We start from the raw sequence: 23,033 nt of genomic DNA, 5'->3' as shown, positions 1-23,033 counted from the left end.
TTGCTTTTTCTTCTTTTTCATGAAAATGTATCCAGATGGACTGAAGGCTAGACGGAAACCTGTGAAATTCCCACCTTCTGAAGTAAATAAAAAAAGTGGAACGACCATGTCGCATTAGTGATTACTGGATGACATTTGAGGACACTGCTAAGGAAGCTTTGGGATACTGAAAGGGAATACTACAGGAATAGTGTGCAGTTTTTTTTCTTTTTTTAATGATGGCAACTTGTTTTTGTACAACAAAGAAAATCTTTAAATAATCCAAAAAATAAAAATCCCAAAACAAAAGCAGTCAAGTTTCTCAGATGCGTGTGAGCTGGTGCCAGAGGCTTGACGGCAGGATGCTCTCCACTTTCTCCATGATGAAGTTGAGCGGTGCAAACAGCGTGCTCAGGAACTGGAAAGACAAACATGAAATGGTCAGTGTGAGAAATGAAGGTCGTATACAACAGAACCTATAAAAAAAAAAGGTCAAATAGGTTCCAGAGAACATTTCCATTCTCATTTTTCTGTCTGCACTAACCGCTTTGGCGAAGACACCCATGAGTTCTGGGAACTGATGCGTGAGCAACGCCAGCATGGCGGTGAAGGAGCAGAGGCCAGCCGTGAAGAGGATGAAGAAGGGGAGCTCCTTCTTGGGGTATACCGACACCTCGTGGAACACTGCTTTACAGACACAAACAGACACAAATATGCAGGTACAATGTCAACTAGGTAGTCAAAATAGAATTGAATAGAATGCTTTTATTGTTATTATTTTTGAGACAGGGTTCAATACAAACAAAATAAAATTGGAACATTGTACAAATAGTTAATAAAAACTAAATGCAATTCTGTGAAAGTGCCAACTTTTTTACATTTTATTCCGAATAGAAAGTAAATGTGGTCAGAAATATAAACTAAGAAAATATATTATTTTAAGGAAAAAAAAAGTTGATTTCAAGTTTTCTGGTGTCAACAAATCAGTCAACTTGGAACAAGGAAATGTTCTTGTTACAGCTGGCTGAAAACAAAAGGGGAACTGGGGAGTTTCTCAAGTTTAGAAATCGGAATGCAGTGCCATTCTTGTCCTATAACTTCTGTAACTCTTGTCTCTTGTCAACTGTCTTTATGATCCGGCAAATTTCTTCCACGGGGAAATATATCTGGACTACAAGCTGACTATTTTAATACCTGGATCCCTTTCCTACAACAGCAATGATGGTGTAATTAATAGTGCGTGTTGTCTGGCATTATCACATTGAAAAATGCAAGGTCATTTCTGGACGGGAGCGTGTGTTGTTCTAGAACTTGAATAATACTTTTCTGCATTATTGGTGTTGTTTTTCCTTTTTCCAAATCCAAACAAGAAAGTTAAACATTTACAGTATGTTTGACGTAATTGTCATAGGTCAACAAATCCGTGATGACTTGGTGTGTGTATACTGGACAGTGTGTGTGTGTGTGTGTGTCTTACTGGGTAACAGCTCTCTGTCCGCTGTCTCTGTGCAGATGGGATAAGGATAGAAGAGATGACCTTTTTCCAAAGGATATGGGATCATTCTGAACGCTATGTACACGGAAGCATTTGATGAGTGTTAATATGTACAAGTACAGTATTCACAGTGCTTCTGTTTCTTATTTTTTAAAAATCCCTGTATCTAAAGTTGTACACATAAAATGATTTTTGTCACGTTGATCTTTTTTTTAAAGTTCAGCCATCCATCCCAAATTGAATCAAATTAAGAGTTTAACATAAGAAAATGTGGAAGATGTGAACCACTGTGAAAACCTTCTGAATGGACAGTATACATGTTTATATGGCGTCCATGTGAGCAACTTACTGCCTTCCCAGGTGCAATGCAGCAGGTTGAGCGCTCCCTCCACACGTTTCCAATGTTGCAGGTGGAAGAAGGCGTAGGCAATGGCCTCGCTATCTCCCCGCTTGAGGATGTGCTCTGGAGGAAGGATCAAACTCTTCATCTCCAGAAGATACTAAGTGAGTCGCCAAGAAAGAAACAAAAACAAAACAAAAAATTAATCACATGACTGCCACCGACCAATATGTCTGAGTGACTGACTGACTTTGGGGACGTGAGGGTTGAACTCCACCGCTCTGTGAATTGCTTCTACTGCATTCATCTCTGCGGTGCTCAAACCTCGTCTCGACGCTGCCTCTGGCGAGAACCTGAAGTCCGAAAAAAGGTAGTCAGAAAAAATCCACAAGGTATACCATTTATGTATAACGCTGCAATACCAGCCAAGCAAGATTCTAGTGCTCTTTTGTGCATCTTTTCATCAAACTTAATATGGTGCAAGTAATTTAGTGCAGTATTATTCCATTTACTGAAGTGCCATTTACTGTAATCATTTACTGTAATGTTTTGTAGTGCAGTTCAACATCATTTAGGAAATGTTTTGTGTTACCATGACATTTATTTATGTGTAGTGTCATGTGGCATCATGTTTTGGTTAGTTATGGGTGGCTTTATTTCATTGAACACCAAGCAATGTAAGTAACGAGCGCATTATGTAGGAAACTCATAATGTTGAGAATGTAGTGTCATGTTGTGTTGTTTTGCACATTATTTGTTCCCTACCAGCGACATTGGTTATTATACAGCTACTATTAAGTGTAGTATTTATGTTTGGGTTATTTAATGGTTGATGCAGTGTATTGCTGTTTAGTGTAATCTATGTGGGTCGGTGTCAAGCATGTTAATGATCACGCTTGTATGTGTTATTGACGTATTGCATCTGTTATAGTGTAGTGTCATTTCCTATACTGTACTGTATGTAGCGTGTAATAGGGTTGTTATGGATTAGTGTAGTGTCAAGCACGACATTATACGTAGAGTGATCTGTAATGTAGCGCTACTCACTTGTCTGACACTGCTCTGGCTTTAAGCAATGCTGCTGTGTAGCATATCGTTGCAGATTTGGGTAAACTAATATCTGTTGGACACACACAAAAAACAGAAAGGTTACTTTAGGTGCAGGGACACATTGTTAAAACGCGCACTAAGTCCAATTAACCTGTGTATCATTTGTCTTTGTCTTCTATTGGTCAAATAAAGAGGATTTTTTTTAGTTCAAACTAAATGCTATAAAATGCTGGCCTAGAATAGGGACTGTCACAGGTGGAATTTATATTGACACGGCTTTGTGTGCTAGCTCGTACCGTCGTACTTGGCCAATACAGCCTGCACGTCTGCGTAGTTTTGCAACTCTAGCAGCGACTCCAGCAGGTTTTCGTGGATGTTGAACATACTGAGGAGAGGGAACTCCTTCATTAACTGGAAAACACACAACTGCTGTTACATGTAATAGCAGAGAGGGTGTGACGCACAGTAAGCAGACACATTGTATGTTTGTATCTGTGTGCGTCTGTGTGTCTGTCTTTGACTTACATCTCTCATCATTTTTACCGCCTCTCTCGTTCGGCCAAGCTTTCTGGAGCACATAGCCAGCCTCCTCTTTATATACACTAAAACGTTGGTGTCTCTTCCTGAAGGAAAAGTTAAATATGCAGAATTACTCTGTGAGTTGGAACACCTCAGTGCAGCCTTGTCTTGTCACACTAACAAAAGCTGGACTGTAAGAATGGGAGTCTAGCTACTCACTGTGCTGGGCCTCGTACTGTGTGCTGTGGTGCTGCAACTGCTGACTGCGGCGGTAGCATCCCTCGCCAGCTTTTAGTGCCTGCTTGAACAATCGCTCGGCCTCCATGATGGTGGTGGCCTCCTCCTCAGCTAGCAGGATGTACGCCGTGGCACAGCTGGACAGAAACCGTGACAAGTTTAGCATTAAAAGTGAGTGTGTAGCTGGGGCAGTATGAGGAACAGTCTTCTCAGGACATTTATTATGTTATGCATTATGTGTTAACATTAGAAAGAAGATGAAATGAGGAAAAGTGCAACATACTCTTCCAGTTCCAGTGCTTCGTGTGCAGCTGAAATGCGAGCTTGTGGGTTTCTTTCTCGCCACGCCTTCTGCATGACTGACCATCATAAGAAAAGAGTTTTCAAAACTACACACACATATATATATCTATCTATAATAGTTGGAAAGTGTAACTCACTGGCGTCTGCGGGCCGAAGGTGGTCCGAGTCGCAGGTGAAGAAGGTTTGGTGGTCCTGCGCTGACAAGTTCATGTCGTAGTATGTAAGTGGCTCTCGGCCTGTTACCCACGTGTACCTGTTGTGCACCAGGAAACAGAATGCTTGGAATAGAGATTGCTTTTATTTGGGCAGTTTCTTATCTTTTTTTTCCGCTACCCAAAGATTAGGAACATTTAAAAAAAAATACGATTAAAAAGAAGAGTGAAGAAAACTAGTCAAAAAAAAAAGAGAGCTAAGAAACCCAAGGTACTTCTAAAATGGAATTGAAAGGAGAAGGAAAGCTTCAAGGAGACTGAATATCAAAGAGGAGAAGAAGACAAGGGATTTCACCGCTATCACTCACCGATTGTACTCGGCTCCCCGGAATAAATTTAACGGATTTCTCCAAACTTTACATTCTGTAGAAGAGCGAAAGAGAACACAGAGTATTAGGAGTATATAAAAAAGAAGCTAAATTAAGCAAAACAATGACAGTCTGTGATAACACAGAATCAGTCTTGTTTACTTGACATCATTCTAGATTCTCATTCCAAAAATGGAAAAATTTTGAATTAAAGTAATTGCCAATGATTCTACTCACCCGACACGCTTTGCCTGGTTGAGTCGGCCTCACCATTGCTGGTACTAGAACTGCTGGGGGAAGTGCTGTCCACGCCACCCAGCAGAGGACGCAGATGGCTTACAGACACCTGCTCAATGAAAGAGGTCCCATACTTTCTAAAGTACCACCACTCGAAGATCTGGAGGGAAGTTAAAAAATTTAAAATAAGAACAGAGGCTGTAAATTTTTAGTTACTTATTAAACCAATCATTTTTGCAAGAATTGAGCCATCTCCACTGTCTAAAATGCCCATTTGCATTACATGCATACATTTTTTTTTCAACAATATTGATTTATATATTGTAAGTAATGAAAGAAAATGGTTTACATAAAATCCTACAATCATCTAAACATCATCAATGAGGATTTTATTTATTTTTAAAATGTTGTGGGCGGTCCGGCGGATGAGTGGTTAACGCGTCGGCCTCACAGTGTGGGACCTTGGTTCAAATCCATGTCGGGCCACCTGTGTGGAGTTTGCATGTGCTCCCCCGGCCTGCGTGGGTTTTCTCCGGGTACTCCAGTTTCCTCCCACATTCCAAAGACATGCATGGTAGGTTGATGAGACACTCTAAATTAACCCTAGTGAGGATAAGGCGTTTCAGAAAATAAGATGAGATGAAAATGCTGTCCTCTCTATTGCAATGACATCATCAACAAACACATTGTGGAGTTCGATTAGATGCGTGGAGTTGTAGAGCAACACTCCATTAATGGAAATGCCTGAATGCAGGATGCAAGGAGCTAATGTCTTTAATAGCAGTGAGGGTTCAGGCACTTTACTCTAAGTGCACCTTTGTCACAGAATTGCAAACATAAATGTGTCTTTATTGCTCAGCATAAAATGTAACGTAACACTCACAGCTGTAGGTTGTGTTAGAGTAACATCTGAGTCCACCCCCTTGTTTATATAATAGTAAAGATTACTACACTAATTGCCCATCCCAAATCCATATTCATTAGTGAAGTTAGACACTGGGGAAAATTCACCAATCAACGCTAATTTGTAAGACTGGCCACTTCCGTGTAAGGGGCATCACAACACTGGGGTTGAATGTAGTTTCATGCCATCTCGCTACAGATTGACAGGATATTAAAAGATAAATCTTTCAATATCCTGGGATCTGAAGAGTGGACCTTGTCATTCTTTATCTGCTCCCCCAAATCCTGGTTGATTTAGCGCTCTTTCATTACTTCTCCAAGACAGTCGCTGTGACGTTTTCAATGAGCCTCATGTTTGGTGACAGCCAAGTCCAAGAAACCTCTTCCCTTTGATCGCCTGCACAATCCGTAGCCAATGACGGAACATTTGATTCCTGGCATAACTTGTGAATCCTCTTCAGATAATGTTTCCGTTCTAAACACGCTCAAATTTGAAACAACCATCTACTTGCTGCTCGCCATCTGTGCACCTTCGCCATCATGTGGCACGCCATCAAGCAAAACAAAGAGTTCTTCTTTGAAGTCTGCCAGCTTTGACAACAATCTCCCTCTATTAACTGTGATTTTAGAGGACTTACTCCTGTATTCGTCCCTTTACAAATTAGTCAATGGCAGGACAAATATAGACAAACAATGGTTCAGTCACAAGCCAATTACAGAGCACATACAAACAATGGCTCACTCACAGGTCAATCAGAGAGGACATGTAGAAGAGCGATGGACTGGTCGCCAGTGAATTTCCTAAACAAACACTAAACTAGCGGCCAGTTAATGTCGGAAACACATGGAACTTTGACCGTAGCATTGCCAACACCATGAAAATTTAGTAGCGAGACCCATAAGAAGACAATTTTGTCACCGTCAATCAAGTTATTAAAAAGTGAAGGTTTGATTAACAAATCCTTACTGATCTGTACTTTTGGTGAAAGTTTTCAATTGTAATTTCAAATCCAATATGATGTTGTTTGGAGGCAAAATTATGAGTTTTATATTTTTTTTGTCCCCTTTTTATTAAACAGACTGTATGTAGTATTAGTGCAAACAAGTAAAAACATAGCACAGTTTTAATGTGATGTAAGCAAGTGTTCTCACCAGAATGAGTCCTGATATGAGGGAGGAGGTGCCCGTCAAAGCCACGTAGAACTTGGGTGTCAGTGTGTTGAGAAACATGCTTACTGCAGGTAGATAAGAAAAGAAGATGGTGGCTTAGTGCATACAGTTACTCATTTAAGGCAATAATTCAAGTTTTCGATATGGATTTATTTGTTATGCAGCTTTTTTCCCCCCGCACTGTCATCTTGTGATCTCAAACTGTAATTAACTGCGATATATTTATGGCAAACAAGAAAGGATAAAGGAATGCTCATCAACACTTCAGGATCCCCAGCAGCTTAATTCATTATCTACACCTAGATTTGGAAGTGCGTTTTAAAGATGAATGATAATTTAAAATGATATTCTTTGAAAGTCCAGCCTTGCCTTGAAACATTACTTTGAAATCCTAAACTTTCCATGAAAGCCTCACTTTAAGCCTTAGGCAAATATTTAAATTTCTATCCAGAAACCCTAATTTAAAAAAAATCAATCTTACTTTAAATCTTTAAACCATCCAAGAAAACGTTGCCTTAAAACACTCCTTTTCAACCCTAATCCTTTTCTTTTAAGACTTTAAAGAAATTATCCGAGAAGATTTTCATTTCTAAATGGATGCACACTGGAAATTGTTTTACAACATTCAGCAAACATATCAATAAAAACAACGCTGAGGGATGACTTTTCAGCATTAATAATGTTAAATAAAGTTGAAAGGTTTACTGCAATTTATGAAGCAGGCTATTTAAAAGTGGATGTCTAAAATAGTGGCCATGCTTGATTTAGTGTTGTATTTCATATCAAGCGGTTGTGGAAGGTGGCGGGGACAAAGGCGGCACTCAGATGAGCGGCAGGCCAGCCTGGCTGGCACGTGTGCAAACACAGCGCAGCTGCTTGGCCATTGAGTGGCGAGGAGTGGAGCCTCTCGTCCTTTCAGAATGAACCCCTTGATGACGACTGCCACTGCTGACTCTTCATCCTCTTTCAGTCAAAGAGTTAGTAAAGTCCAGTATTCAGTTGTTTTATTAGGAGTTTATCTTTTTACTTGCAAAAAACATAGAAAAAGTAAGCGTGAACATGATTAAGAGATAATGCATGGCATCTGAAATATTTTAGGCTTTAAACATTAACCTTATTTAGAGAGATGATCTGACAATTTTGACATTAACACAGCTGAGTACAATATTAGTTCTTTTGGTTTTGCTTCTTGCTCTCAATAGTTTTAAATTACAGAAACAACTCCATAAATCCACCTGTTTATTGAAAGGTATGCTACGGTCTGTGGAATTATTAAGACCCACAAGTTGAATTCTTCATTCATTTTCTGAACTGCCTATCCTCACAAAGCTCGTGGGGTGCTGGAACCTATCCCAGTCAACTACGGGCATAAGGCGGGGGGTACCCTCAATCGGTGACCAGCCAATCGCAGGGCACAAGGCAATGGACAACAATTCAAGCTCACGCGCATACCCAGGGTCAATTTAGTGTACAACCACCCTACCATGCATGTATTTGGGATGTAGGAGAACCTGGATAAAACCCACAAAAGCCAGGGGAAAACATGCAAATTCCACACAGTGACCTGGCATCCAACCCTCAACTCTATAATGCGCTATTCACTCATCCACTGGGTTGCAACACCTAAGCAACCTACTTAAATTCTGCACATTCACACGTCTTTACATATTGCATGGTGTCATTGCATGAATCAGTCCGTTATTAATGTCTGATCCATACGCCTGGTGCTTCTCCTTTTCCTCGGTTGCGAGCTACGTTCGAAGCACACAAGACAAAAATAGCACGAGTCAGCAGTTACCACAGAAACACGATCTCTCACTCTCTCCCTCGGCTGTTTAGATTTTTTTTTTCCTCCTGATTTTTTTTATTATTTTTATTTAAAGGCCCACTACCATGGCAACAGAGAAAGCGGCTCCCTGTCAACATGCTGGCCAATGTTGCACAACCTGGAGCACAACTGGTAAAAAGCGGTCGTTTTTTTTGACAGGACGTGAAAAATCTTGACCCCCTCCCGCCCCTAGCCACCACCAGAGGCTGCCAATCAAACATTGATCGTTAGAAGAAACATCTCATCTACTCTTACAGCTAGCGACGGGTTGACCGGCTCAGTTTACAAGTGTGTCACAGCAGGCTGTCAAAAAATATATATACTAGAGTCACTAGAGAAGATAGGTTTTTTTTTAATCCACCACACAATTTGTCTTCATTTTAGGTTGTAAAATGTTCAAATTACTTTCTTTACTATCAGAAGAGGACAGAAATATTTCTATTAACAGTTGGGTCTTCAACCCACAATGGACCAATGAATACTGTGAAAACAATTTGTATACTATTGTGTGGAGTTTCCAGGTTTTTCCCAGGCATCCCGATAGACTACACCCCCCCCCCCCTCCCAAGACACATACAAAGATTATTATATTATATATTAATTGAATAATGTCAATTGTCTCAAGTTGTGAATGTGTGTGAATGGGACTAGTTTGAAAAGCTAAAAACAGCTGGTGCAGCAACTTAAAATCTTAGAGCAGTCAATTCAAATTCAAGCAGACTTGGTGAAAGCTTTAATTCTGACCCTCAGATAACCTCCATTTTGGGATGGAACTTCCAATCAGACACTCTTATGGGGATGAACGCTGAACAGCAATCTTCTAAATGTGTTGCATCTGTCAGTGCACTTACACTTTGTTCTACATTTGCCTTTTACTTGTATATAAGTACTAAAAATCCTATTTCCACGCCTTGTACTTTTGACATGTATCGTAAACCCGGCCAGCTATACAAGCGAGATCAGCAACAAGCCTTCCTGCTGATAACAACAAGTACTTGATGCCCATGTAACAATGTTAAAATAAAGGATGAATTGTTCAAACCATAAATGTACTGTAACACAAACTATTATCTGATGAGCATTAACTATAAATTCAATCATTTTATAGCATTACACTTAAAACTAACAGCTTTGGGTTAATTTGAGGAAAAAAGACTCTGAAAGTGGCCTCTTACCTACACATGCAATGAAGACTGCAACTTCCACAAATAACACAGTCTAAACTCTGGTCCATCTCATTGCGTAAAGGTAATGGTATAGTAGTGGCTGTCATTTTGTGGGAGTCCCCAACAAAACAAAAAAAAAACGTATATACTTCTAAAATCCTCCAGGACATGTACATTCCTGAAAAGCAATTTAAATTGGTGACTTTTCACTCTGTTGGGCACATCAAACTGTCCCAAGATAATGTTCATGCCCATATGCATTATTAAACTGGAGTTTTCTTTAGAAATGTTGTAGTTTGGAACATCACAGTAAATATGGTGCATCAATTTGGAGAAACCCTTGACAGCCCCCTCGTTTGAAGACCTTTTCCAACCAGATTTGAACAATATTTACAAAAATGTATCACTGAAAGGATTTTTTTCTGCCACATTTTTTTTTTAAAATAAACTCGCATTTTTTCCAACCTTTCATTTTATGTGGTCATTCTTAGTCCCATTTGGAAAGGCTGTTATTTTCAAGAATTAATTCACTCATTCATCCTCTTTACTAACTTGCGGGGGTGCAGGAGTCTATCCCCGCTTATAGTGGGTACTAGCCAATCGCAGGGGACTTATCGACAAACAACCAATCATACGTATAGGGAAATTAGATCGTTCAATCAGCTTACATTGCATGTTTTGGGGATATGGAAGGAAGGCAGAATACCTGAAGAAAACCCATACAGGCGGGAAGAACATGCAAACTCCACAAAGCAAAGTGAGCCCGGGATTGAAGCCTCGATCTCAGAACTGTGAGGGAGAAGTGCTTATCACTCTCCACTGTTCTCCCCAAAATTAAAAAACAAAAAAACACAAATGTGAGTATTTTCCAGCAAAAAGCTGGAATCAATGAATATCTATATGAGGGGCAAATGCAAGTATAATATGAATTTGAATCAAATCAGATCTGATTCAACTCTAACTTCAGCCTATGCTGAGACAGGAGGTCATATTTGGAATTTAATGACATTTCATTCCTACCGCACAAACATACACACGCGCATTCAGTATACACAGAAAGCGGCAGCAAGTGAGAGAATGTGAGACAAATCTCGACAAGACCGCCGGCTAGCTTATGAGGCTAAAATGGTAGATCCCAGACTTCAACTGACCAGCAACAACAGGAAGAGGAAAGGAAGATGCATTAATGGTAAGATAGACATATTGCAACCCACATTGTCAATTTTCCTCCCTTTGTCGACTTCCAACACACAAGAGGTAGGAGGACGGTGGCGACGGCGGTACTTACATGACGACTCTGTGCCGAACATGGCTGGATCGGGAGCTGTGATGGAGAGAAAGGAGGATGAGGAGGAGGAGGAGGAGAGAAAGGGGGAGGGTGATAGGGAGAGGACGGGAGGACGTAGTGAGCAGGCAGCTACACAGCAGGGGTCATCAAAGAAACACAATGAAGCCGCCCGCCAGACGCGTAAAACGTCCCGGACGTTAAAAAAAGAAAAAAAAAAGGCCCAGCTGAGCTTCACAAACGCCTTTAACGTGGACACTCCTCAGCCCCGTTCAGATCCCGTTAACAGCTCGCGTGTCGCCTCTTGCTGGCGTCCATCATTTTGCTTTTGTGTTGTCATTACCCCCCTCGCTCTAGGAGAGAGCGTGAAGGAGGAATGGGGGGGTGCACGAAGGAAGAAAAAAAAACCAGAGACAGACACTGAAGCTTCAGACAATAGACACACGACACACGTGTGACGTCATTGGCTGGATGGATGGATGGATGATGGAGGGAGGGTGCAGGAAGGGACATTAAGGCATGAAGGACAATCAGAATTTTGTCAATGGGGGATTTTTTTTTTTTTAAAGTCAAAAACAATAAGAAGAATTACAAATATTAACGAATTGGCAGCCACTCATGGCGAAGGATGTCCAATAAAATAGAACTGGGAGGTTTGACAGAAACAGGACAAGTGTCGGGTTGGTTGTCTACTAGGCACATCTCATCTTCTGAACAACTATCCTCACTAAGGTCGCGAGGGTGCTGGAGCCTATCTCAGTTGACTTCGGGCCACCTTGAATTGGTGGCCAGCCAATCGCAAGGCACAAGGGGACAAACAACCATTCACGCTCACTCTCATGCCTAGGAGCAATTTAGAGTGTCCAATCAGCCTACCATCCATGTCTTTGGAATGTGGGGAAAAAAACTGAATACCCAGAAAAAACCCACGCAGGCCCGGAGAGCACATGCAAACTCCACACAGGTGGACCGGCCTGGATTTGAACCCAGGTCTCCCACTGTGATGCCACTCACCCGGCAGGCCACCCCTACAAATAACAATCTAATTAAAATACGCAGGAGGATGAAAAGAACCCTAATCTTAAATGTACAGTGAGAGTTAATAGCATCTGCGAGTAATGTGGGTATATAATTGTCATTCTTCCTTCAGTCTGGCTATAGCATCCAGGGATGTAGTTAATTACACCAGAGGTTCCCTCCCAAAAGAGGAAGTGTGTACATTGGAAGCACATTTGGGTTCTTGCGCCACTGGGTTACAATTGCCGTAGGGGCATTGTTAGACAACATCTTTTAACAACCATGGTAAACAAATATGTGAAGCAATTACATTTCGCAACATTACACAGATGGCACTTGTAATTCACTTTATAAGTCTTTGAAGGACACCTCAAGTATGGTCAAGTACTCGGAATAAACCTTTTAGTTACTACCAAATGGCAGACTTCCTTATTTTTCAACTGTAGCTTCTTGGGACTTTTTTGTTGGTCTGGTCATATTTATTAAATTGCAGATTGCTGAGTGAAACTGGCTTCACCAGCTGTTTTTTTCTCAAAAATATCATTAGTTGTTGCCAAGGAAATTACTAAGTTTGTTTTCAAACATAAATAAAAATTAGTCTTTAATGCCAGAGCCTTATGTGATTTTTCAGGCAAAACTTCTTCTCAATCTATAGTGGATTTACTCACACAGCTTTAATATAATTCCGGAACTCATACAATTATGATTGCAGTATAGTTGACTGCATCACTACACTATTCCATCCAATGAAAAATTGAAAGAGCACATTACATTAAAGTGGCTCAAAAATGAGCTCTTAAACTGACTTGGGAACAATGCTTACGCCAGCCATAGTGCTCTCGCCCACACTAACATCACATGTTAGCTTATGGTTACCAGGCAACTAAAAAGAAGCGCGAGAGGGAAGGTAAGAGTGTGTTCAGTTATAATTCTGACGAAACATTTTTGCAGAATATGAATGATATCAATAAAAAAAATGAGAAAATGAGAGAATATGGCAGGAATAAGTTGATATTCTGGTATGAAATATCTTCAGCAATTGAGTGGCCTCCCTAAAACATGTTTTGCCATGTGTTTTTATTAAAGAAGAGTACCACAGTATTTTATAAAAACAAAAGTCAGTATCGGGACATCCCTACAAGAAACGGGGGGGGGGGGGTTGGGGGGGGGGGGGGACCAATACATATATATACAATATGATATAAGTATTATTGTAATGTGAAAGCTCTAGGAAGAAAATGTACCTTGAGTCAAATCAAATGTAAACAAGCCCTCAAATGAGATATATAGAATTACAAGCCATAGTAATGGAGGGGATTTTATACATAAGTGTGAATGTATTATTGTGTTTGAGAAGTGAAAGTTGGTAGAAAATTAAAGTTTTAAAAAAGGCTCACTTTTCAGAACCACCATGTACAAAAAAAGCTGTGGCCATTCATTTACATCTCAGTGTTCATAAAATCTAGTTTTTCTTGTCTCAACTGATCAAAAAAAGGATCACTTTAAATTTCCAATGTATGGTACTCATTTTAATCACTGATTCAACTTAGGAAATTATTACAGCATGTTACATTAATTGCAAACTCCCACTTACACTTTTAATGAATAGTGAGTGATCTTAAACGCCACATTTAGATCCACGGAATATATCATTTCCATGGTTTTAAAATTGCAAAATAACTATTTAATGAAGCCATTTGGGCTCTTTTTTTCCACACCGGATAGTCAAAATGTTAGTGACAGCTGTCAGAACCCTGCGACAGTCTGACTTTGTTTAGTTTACGACATGAAGTCTGCACACAATAAGACCACTTAATACATATTCGATCGACACGGGTCAAACGTCCATGCAACATTTGATTTTGACCTCGATGTTGCTTCATAGACCATTTAAACTCGTGTTAGCTACCTAGCCAGCTAAGGAACTTTTCTTCACTTTATTTGAAAAGAAAAACAAAAGTTTGGAGGCGTTATAATGCAACCAGCGTTGGAGGAGGCTGGACGGTTATTTCAAGCGCTTACCTTTTTTAGTATGCGGTGATCAGATGCTTATTTGTGGCTAGCATTTCTTCCCCCCAAGTAAAAGCTCCAGTGTCGGCGGCGGAGGCTCCGAACTTGCGCCCGGAATCCAGCAAGAGACACACGGCGTGTTATATTCGGGGCGACGTGTCCGTCTGTGGTGCGTTCGCTGGCAGCCAGGCTAACGTTAGCCGAGCTAGCAGCAACTTGCAAACCAATCATAGTATACTATATAGACTGTTGGGTGATTATCTCTATCCTGCCTCACGGGGTCGCTGTTTCGTCCTTTTAAACTCACTTCACCTGCCAACGTACACTTGAGCTTTTACGACCAATCGAAGACAGACCCATAATAACAAAAGCAATGTTTTTATTAAAGAACAGTATTTATACTTATCTACTCATCCCTTGACAGTGCAAATAACTATTTTGGTGATTAAAAATAAATAAACTCTACCTTCTCAAACTTGATTGCAATTGATTTCATAGTATCTAACGTATTGCCAACACCAGAAAATCACACAATTTGGATAGAAAATTTGTTATTTAATCCAACATAACTGTGACCAGGTTACAATGGATGTCATGGAAATAACCACCAAACCAACCAAAAGGATATTTCATACCAGCATATAAATTACATATATGTATGTAATATATACATATATCTATATATAATATATATACATATGGATATCATATATATATATATATATATATATATATATATATATATATTACATACATATATGTATATTATATATACATATATATTACATAAATATATGTATAGTATATATGTATATATATATATTACAGTGTCTAGATTTTTAAATCATTTTAATAGTCTGGTCAGATGTGAGTAAAAAGAACAGGAGGAGAAAAGTGATGCATTTATTTTCCTCAAATTTGTTTTTATTGCAATATTTGATATTTTTAATATTTGCAGCAGGTACCGGTTAGTGAAGCTTGTTGGTCGGTCATAGATGGACAAGGCCATTCAGTCTGTCAGGGAAGAGAGAAAAACAGGACAGAGTAGAAGAAGCAGCCAAAAATAAGAGGGGGAAAATACTTTTGCCAAAAAAGCTATATTTTGTGTGTGTAATTTAACTACAAATAATTGTATTTATGCATACATTTTTCCCAGTTACCCTCATTTGCTTCTGTTCCTATGTCACATATATATATCCATCCAATATACCAGATATAGCAAGGAGGCGCACCTAGCTCTGTGTCTGTGTGTGTGTGTGTGTATAAAAGAAAAGAACATCAATAAAAAGTAACATCCAATGAGTAAATTTGACATCTTGCATCGTCTGTATTATCGAATTTTTCCTTTTGTACAAAGACAAATACAACTACCCAGTCATGCAACATTGTTTGTGTGTATGTCGGTGTGTGTGTGTCTGTATGTTAAAGACAAGGTGGTGTGGGATTAAGTTTTTTTTCTTTCTTTCTTCAAGCGTTCTGCATCTCCTTGCCGAGCTTGTAGCTCAAAATCTTGTTCCAGTCGATCTTAGTGCGTGTCACAGGAAGCTGGCGGCGTAAGGCTTTGAAAGTAGTGTCCGACATGGTCTGGTAATTCTCGTTGATGGCTTTCTGTGTTGGATGACAGGAAAATGACCCCCAAACAATGTTATACAGTCTTTAGAGTTGTATTATTGGGGGGTATGCTTCCAAATTCATTCTACAACAGAGCTTATGACCAATTATATTACTGGTTATTATAGATTAACATGTGTAAAAAAAATCAGTCAACTAGCCAATATTTATAACTTCACTGGAGGCAACCAGGGAGTGGGCTCTGCACATACCTGATATTTGCTTTCTTCAACCTCCATGAGCTTGACAAACCTTTCTGCGGTTGAAACCTCATTCTGGAAGGTAAAAAAAAATGGTAAGATATATTAGAAAAAATATATATATAGTAAAACAAAGAACCAAGAAAATGGCATTGCGTCCTCCTCCCATCATTCATTAATAATGTGTGATGATGAAGTGGAAAATCACTAGATTATTATTATTTTCTGGTTTTTTTTTTGGCCTCAGCTAGAGGACGTAGGTCCAAGACATCGTCTTGTGTAGTAGACAGAAAGTTTCAATGTTTGTTCACATTTCCCAAGTTTGCAATACCAAAATCTGAAAAAATATTTTTTTGTGGAGATTCTGGGTGTAAGATGTGAAGCAATATCTGCACATCAGAGGGCTGCATCAACTCTAGTTTGACAAAAAAAGAAAATTGACAGGGAGGAGGATTTGTGAAGATCATTTGAGAGCATATAAGCAGCGGCGCAATAAAACGCGGGAACTCACGGATATTGTCATGTTCTCCTTCACCTCCTTGTGGCTAACCAGCTGAACATTGCCATCCTCGTAGTAATGAACCTGTGTAGACAATGGAGGACACCATTACAGTGTGCCAGCATGTCACTAAAAGCAGCTGGCATGGAAAATGACCTGAATCTTCATGATTCCTGCCACATCAGTGGAGGATGGAGAGATGGCAAATTTCCATTCTGACCTCCAGCGTCCATTCCTAGCCACAATGAGAGAGAAAAAATATATATATGGGTCGGATATCCAACTCCTTCCACCTTTCGGCTTTTGAGTAAATACAACAAGGTACCAGAAGTTCTTGGCCTGAAACTGATGGCACTCAATGCACACAATGATGGTCTGCTGCCCATCGATGTTTTTGCCGTAAACCTGAGCAAAGAATGGATGACAAAATTGAGTGAATTATTAGGAGTAACTAAGGCTAAATGAATGCCAGAAGTCAAAGAGTGAGGTTATGAGAGAAAAATACATTTTTGGGAAAAATATATTTAAATTAAATTTAAAAATAAACGCACAGTGCAGACTCCGCTGGGGTAGTGCTCCTTGACGTAGGCCCTGACGGCCGTGTCAACGGCGCTTCTCCACTCTTCCATGGAGCTGTCAACATCGTGACGCCGAGCATCGGTGGCCTCCTTCCTTAAGTGGTCGTAGGAGAAAGAGATCTTGTTCTTGGGGTCTAAGATGCGGCCGTTTCCTAGATCTCCATGCTCTGTGATTAAAACCTATTGTTGAGCAGAAACACTGGATCAGAAAGTTTCCCTTTCTTTAAAGAGAAAATAAAATCCTTGAAAATATAAATTCTCATAAAACCATTTATATTGTGTGGTTTTATTCCTCGCAAAGATGGATAGACTTTGACCGGAAACTCACAAACTCTCCAAGATCCATCTAGAAATCTATTGCTTCCATAAAATCATACTTCACCCCTATGAATAAACCATTTTAAACATGTTTTAATCAAGAATCTAAGACTTTTATGAACAAATTGAAGTGGCCCTTATGAACAATAGGCATTATGCATGGGGCTACACACAAAAAGGAGACAGACGTCACCACCGGCATTGATGCTGGTGGGAACGCGGGTGACTGGAGAATTAAGACGAGCAGCCTGGGGATAGCTGGGACATGATGACACGTTGACGTAACGCTCGGCAATCATTACTGGGGTTGAAGCACATTCAATTAGTACAAAAATCTCAAGCGCCATCATTGGCAAATTTGCTCATTATCTAAACAGTTACCTCCATGAGTGCTAATATCTTTTTTTTTTTTTTTTGCTTTGACTTGCAATGCCAGGACAACTGAGTAAAAGTGATGGTGAATTATAATGCTTATCCTAACTAGGGTTTCGGATATGTCGTAGACCACCCCAGTTGGCTTTGGATTAAATATGATGTACACCATGCCTGCTGGCAGATGGTGACAAACAATTACCATATATATTTAACTATAAGCCTACTTTCTCCTTTTGTACCCAGCTGTTTTTAAAACAAAGCTGCCCATTTGTTATTACTGCTTTTTTGAGTGATTTTTATAGAAGCTTTGTCCGACTTTATCTAAAACTCTGGAAATTATAGTGATGAAAATACTCCATTTGATAGAGAATATATGCCACTTGTTATGACAAAAGGGAGACTAGGGTAGTCTTCAATTGCACTAAAATTCCTTGTTTTTGAGTGTAGGCGGAATTCCAAAATTAAAATAAAACTGTATTAGAGATTTAAAAAAAAACAAGGGTTAAAAACTAAATGTTATAATTACCTGGTCATCATAGCCCTCAATTTTTGCGGGGGTAAACTGCTCCAAGTTGTACTGTGCAAACGCACTGTCAAAAGAGGGAAAATAAAAATAAAAATTTAGGCCAAATTGCCACAGACTACTTTTATATTCATTTGAGAGAACTACACAGTCGATTAGTGATCAATTAAAACAAAAGGGGACCACTTACTGCGCTGCGCCTTCCCTGAGGAGATTGTCATTGTCGAGCAGCAATCGCACATCTACAAACACAGACAAGTAGATAAGATGGAGGAGGAGACTAAAAGGGAGTTCTGATGAAAGAGTGAATCATTCATGGCAAATGAACAGAGTGGAACAGTGTGTAAAACCCCATAAAAGTCAGTGGACAAAATGGCAAAAGGGAATTGATTGTGTTCAGGAGTGTGTGTGGTTGTCAATGGGTAAGATAAGAAAGAGGCGGCCCCACCAACACACACACAAACATAGCCCACCCGCTCTAAAAATGTCCTGCCATCTTTTAAAGTGTTGAGAGATTTTTTTTGTCTTTTATGAACGTGTTCAATTAAGACAACTCACCATTGAAAACTTCATTAAACTCTCCTGGTGGGGCATGAATTAGGAATTTTGCTGCTATGCGCACCTGCAGGCAAAATACAAAATGATGTTTAACAAAAATTGTTCAACCTTCACATGCAAGATCTAAAAATTATATATGTATATTTATAGCGGTGAAACAATGGATGAAAAATTGGGGTTACTGAATGAAATATTGCAGTTGACAGTGTGAGGAAAAGGCATTTTGTCACAATTACAGTTTCTATGCTGATGCTTCTAAGCAATACTTCCCATTTCTGGGTCATATGAGCACAAAAGACAACAGACACTCCCTCCCCTGCGTGGTGCCCGACCATATAAGGCCATTAAAATGTGCTGAGGAAAACTTGCCGGATTTGTTGGTGGCTTCTGACAACTCACCCAGGTTCTCACATGTCGGTGAGCCAAGGGAAGGTGTGGGTGGAGGAGTAGTTTTAGCATGAGTGTGTGTGTGTGTGTGTTTTTGTTACAGAACTTTTTGTATCTGTATGTATTAAGTGGAGATCCGGGTGGTAGACAATTAGATATGAAGAGGCAATTTGAGAGTTTATGAGGCTCATATGATACATACAAAATTTTAGTCTTCAAATTATGCAGAAATGTTCACTAATCCTCACATTCAACTTCCCACAATATGAGAACAATCGCCCCAAATGTTCTGACTTCATGGATGTTTTAGACTGTGCGGCTACTGTATACATCACTTTCAACCATATGATGTGCTTTGTGGCTTAAAAACAGTAAAACATGATTTGCTCCAACCACAAAAGAGCGATGGGTTTTATTTTACTATCCAGAACGGATACAAATTTTCAGCTAGAGGAAAAAATTATCAAAAGTTTCGAAAAGCTTTTAAAGAACACAAACAAGCCCCAACAGGCAAACTCAGGAGAAGGAAAACCAGGGTTGACACCCGACAGCATTCCTGAAATGTTCTAGTTTTAAGGCGACAAAATATAGTTTGACTGTCCATAAAAATGGTCTGTGGGAGGTAATAATTTGTTTTCTTTGAAATAGTACTTTAAAAATCGTAGGAACAAAACAGATCACAGATATGATGCGACTGGATTTGTCATTTGACTGGAAGTGTAGAAATAATTCATTGTTATTGCTTTGAGGGGTTCTCCAGAACAAAATAGTCAGTTAAAGAGTAGAGAATGCTGCCTTTGATATGAGCACATGTTTTTGAAGATCTTTCAGTATCAAATTTGTCAAAACATTGCTATGGGCAATGTGGTCCAATTTCTTTTTGTTTTTAAAAATAATTTCAGTACATAATAGTTTAATAGGGCATGACAGTTACTATTGTTATACAACACAAAAAGACTGCACTAGTTTACAAAGCACCACATTGTCAGTACAGCATTTCATATAACATGAGATTATACTGACGTGATATAATGGGCTAAAATATGTAACCAGACTATTAGCCGAGGATACATTTTTGTTGTTGTTGATACACTGTACTGGTATAAAATCCAATACAATAAGCTATGATTAAAAAAAATTAACATACCAAATGACAATATACTATAAACTAACATGTATATCTGATATATTAAATTAGACCATATTTCCTGAAAAACATGAATGCCAACAAGTCAGTCGGTATGTATGATGCTTATGGAGTGCAAAGTGATTGATTTACCAGTTTCCTGTTGTTCTCTGTTTGTCTGTGGTTTAGCTACTGCTCTCAGTGGAAAGTTTCCAAACAAAAACCAAGAAAATCATTCTTTTTGTTTTACCACGTAGCAATTAGATGTTATCATAAATCATTACTAGGAAATCATAAATAATTGGTGGCTGATTACTCCTGAAGATCCAAATCATTTAGAGAAGACCAGAACCTTTTCTCAACCATCAAACCCTCAAGAAGCTTCTTCCGCTTGCTGAAATTTTGCATTCAAAGTGGATTGACAACACTAACAGACCAGCAAATCAGAGATTGACCCATGTTGTAATAATGAATAGCTAAATCTGTGTTCCAATGAAAGATTCGTGAAAAGATCCTCATAATTTCCCATTTTCTCCTGTTTAGAAAACATACCAATTTGATGCTACATACTTTATTTAAAAATAAAAAAAATAAAATCATGCACTGACACCTCTTCTCCAGATTGAATGTTTTTATTTTTTAACTAATGTTGATTCCACATATTCCATTATATATGAAAATGTGTTTTGTTTTACATTATTCAAAAACAGTTTGTGCTACTGTGCTCGCCCATACTGCCCAATTGGTAGAGGCAACACAGACAAGAAAAAGTCAATAAATATGAAAAATAATCATCAGAAATACATTTATTTTTAAAATATGGATGATTAGATGCACATCGTAATTAGCTACCGAGTACGACCGGTTCACGATTGAGTAGAACTTCAAAGTTAGATGCCACAAGAACAACAACAACTACTTCTTAAGTGGTGCTTTGACAGACCTTCAGTCTGTATTAATAATTAAATTAAATAATAATAATGATGACTCCGGGTATAGAGAGTGCTGAGGAGACACGAATGTCATTGCAAAATGTTGATTAGTGTTGTAATTAAAGTCGAAAGAACACAAACGGGATCATCAAATCAGCAAAAGGGCGTGTTTGTAAGTCGAGCTAACTGTTAGCCACCGAGCAGCTAAGTGCTAAACTATGGGAGCTAGCCCGCTTTTTGGCGTACGAAAAACTTTGCCAAGGCGGACAAGATCCGACAAGTGACCCTCACCACTCGGCAGAACAATGCGACATTTGTTATCTTGGCTGAGATTATAACGCCAACACTGCTCCTATTTTGAGCCAGCACCGTACAAGGAGTCTCCGTTTGGCGCTTCGCTAAAATGAGCGGAAGTAGAGCTAAAAATAAGAAGAGCCCAAGCAGCAGCAGCAATCGCGACGGCGACGGGCCCGCAAATTCCAGCCGTCAAATAAACACGATCGTCATGCAAAGCAAATCCAAAACATGGTCAGGTTCCCCTGTACAAAATCGTATCTCGTCTTAGGCCAAATGTAGTTTGGTTGGCTTTATTTGAAAGTCTTCCTACCTTTTCCTGGTTGCTGATCGGGTCGTATAGATCCGCCATCTTTTCTTCCGGCACCACCAGCTTGTCAGAGCGCCGTGACGTCACCACATGGGTGGTTCCCCCGAATTTCAAATCCTATCTGTCTGCAGTCTCTCCAAAGTCTGGTTACGCCCCCAGATCATAGGTTACGCCCACTCCTGCCTGGAGAGTGGCGAAGACCTGCACAGTTAAAAAAAAAGTGTAACTTGAATAATACCTTCCTTGTCCGCTAGATAGAGATGTAAGACTGAATTTAGGAGGCTTTTAAAGGCAAATCTAGACAATGTATTTTTTTGGGTATTCTAAAGTCTAAACTTTTTTTTTAGGAGGTTCAGTTACAGTACTCGTGGATTTTCACTGTTCATGTCCGTCCTTTGTATATCCCAGCAAATAGAGGGTGTTCACTGTATAATATATGATACTACTGGACAATAATTTGTTCCAATGACAATAACAAAACAAGGTATGAAACTGCATTACCTCAAATGATGCACTATTGTGCTTAACATCCTGGAGTTTATTGTGTTTCACTTTTGTATCTTATCATATCACATAGCATATTTTTTACAGCTCAACAAATAATGATATAATGTCTTCATTTGGAGAAGTTGGATAGAGTGCCTTGCTTGAGGCATCTCCAGATGCCACAGATGTTACCTCACAACCAAACTGCCTATTTATAATGACAAAGCACACCGCAGGAGGATGAACTTGAAAATATCATGTGTCATGCAGTAAAGGGACAGAATGCAGCATTGAAGACTCATGAAAGAGGCAATAGTTACTCAGTGCCAGGCCGTCAGCCTCTGCTGAGTCATGACACTGTTCCCACTGGGACAATTATCACCTCGAGGGAATATCAAAGACCTAACATAATAGAGTGTGAAGATGGAAGACCAGAATGTAACTTTGTCTCCCTCCCAAAATGTTCTCTTGGCTACTTACGCATGTGATAGGAGGCCGCGACACACCTGATAGTGCTGAGACCGTTATTAAGAAGTGAGTAAGAAGCGTGACAAGTTGATGCAAAAGCAAGATGGGCTCTTTTATTTCAATTGAGCTCACCACTTCTTGGCCTTAGTCAGTTTTCCAAGGAAGCAAGCAGATGGAAAAAGTGCTGGTGACCTCGTCAGATCACTCATTAGCGGTCAGGAAATTCTGTTATTAAAATGCAGACAAAAGACAGAAACCTGATGCGACCTTCTTCCGACAGCTGCTTCCAGCATCTCATTGAAAAAAATA

At 39.5% G+C, this 23,033-nt stretch overlaps 2 protein-coding genes across 7 annotated transcripts; both read right to left on the bottom strand.

Annotated features, from left to right (window-relative positions):
- Positions 1 to 193: 193 nt before the first annotated feature.
- LOC144215727 (suppressor of tumorigenicity 7 protein homolog) lies at positions 194 to 14,306 on the bottom strand. 6 transcript variants are annotated; one of them, XM_077744837.1, is made up of 16 exons: positions 14,072 to 14,306; positions 11,036 to 11,071; positions 6,736 to 6,818; positions 4,681 to 4,840; positions 4,444 to 4,498; positions 4,061 to 4,176; positions 3,904 to 3,979; positions 3,603 to 3,757; positions 3,390 to 3,487; positions 3,161 to 3,290; positions 2,862 to 2,934; positions 2,065 to 2,167; positions 1,824 to 1,974; positions 1,457 to 1,549; positions 524 to 663; positions 194 to 397 (listed from the first exon to the last, which is right to left on the bottom strand). In XM_077744837.1, exons 2-16 carry the CDS (start codon positions 11,055 to 11,057, stop codon positions 302 to 304), a joined length of 1,551 nt encoding a protein of 516 aa, XP_077600963.1. In that variant the 5' UTR covers positions 11,058 to 11,071; positions 14,072 to 14,306; the 3' UTR covers positions 194 to 301. The 6 variants fall into 6 exon arrangements, with proteins under 6 accessions (XP_077600963.1, XP_077600962.1, XP_077600965.1 ...); XM_077744836.1 differs by having other exon boundaries at positions 524 to 666; positions 14,072 to 14,304; XM_077744839.1 differs by having other exon boundaries at positions 3,161 to 3,275; positions 14,072 to 14,304.
- Positions 14,307 to 14,957: 651 nt separating this feature from the next.
- On the bottom strand, positions 14,958 to 21,934 carry LOC144215730 (F-actin-capping protein subunit alpha-2-like). The gene is made up of 10 exons (XM_077744841.1): positions 21,774 to 21,934; positions 18,722 to 18,785; positions 18,354 to 18,405; positions 18,167 to 18,230; positions 16,921 to 17,127; positions 16,695 to 16,774; positions 16,526 to 16,604; positions 16,382 to 16,453; positions 15,883 to 15,945; positions 14,958 to 15,667 (listed from the first exon to the last, which is right to left on the bottom strand). Exons 1-10 carry the CDS (start codon positions 21,810 to 21,812, stop codon positions 15,527 to 15,529), a joined length of 861 nt encoding a protein of 286 aa, XP_077600967.1. The 5' UTR covers positions 21,813 to 21,934; the 3' UTR covers positions 14,958 to 15,526.
- Between the last annotated feature and the right edge of the window lie 1,099 nt (positions 21,935 to 23,033).

Source organism: Stigmatopora nigra, chromosome 22 (assembly GCF_051989575.1).
Source record: "Stigmatopora nigra isolate UIUO_SnigA chromosome 22, RoL_Snig_1.1, whole genome shotgun sequence".
NCBI classification, from domain to species: domain Eukaryota; kingdom Metazoa; phylum Chordata; class Actinopteri; order Syngnathiformes; family Syngnathidae; genus Stigmatopora; species Stigmatopora nigra.
This window is presented reverse-complemented; position numbering and strand designations above follow the sequence as displayed.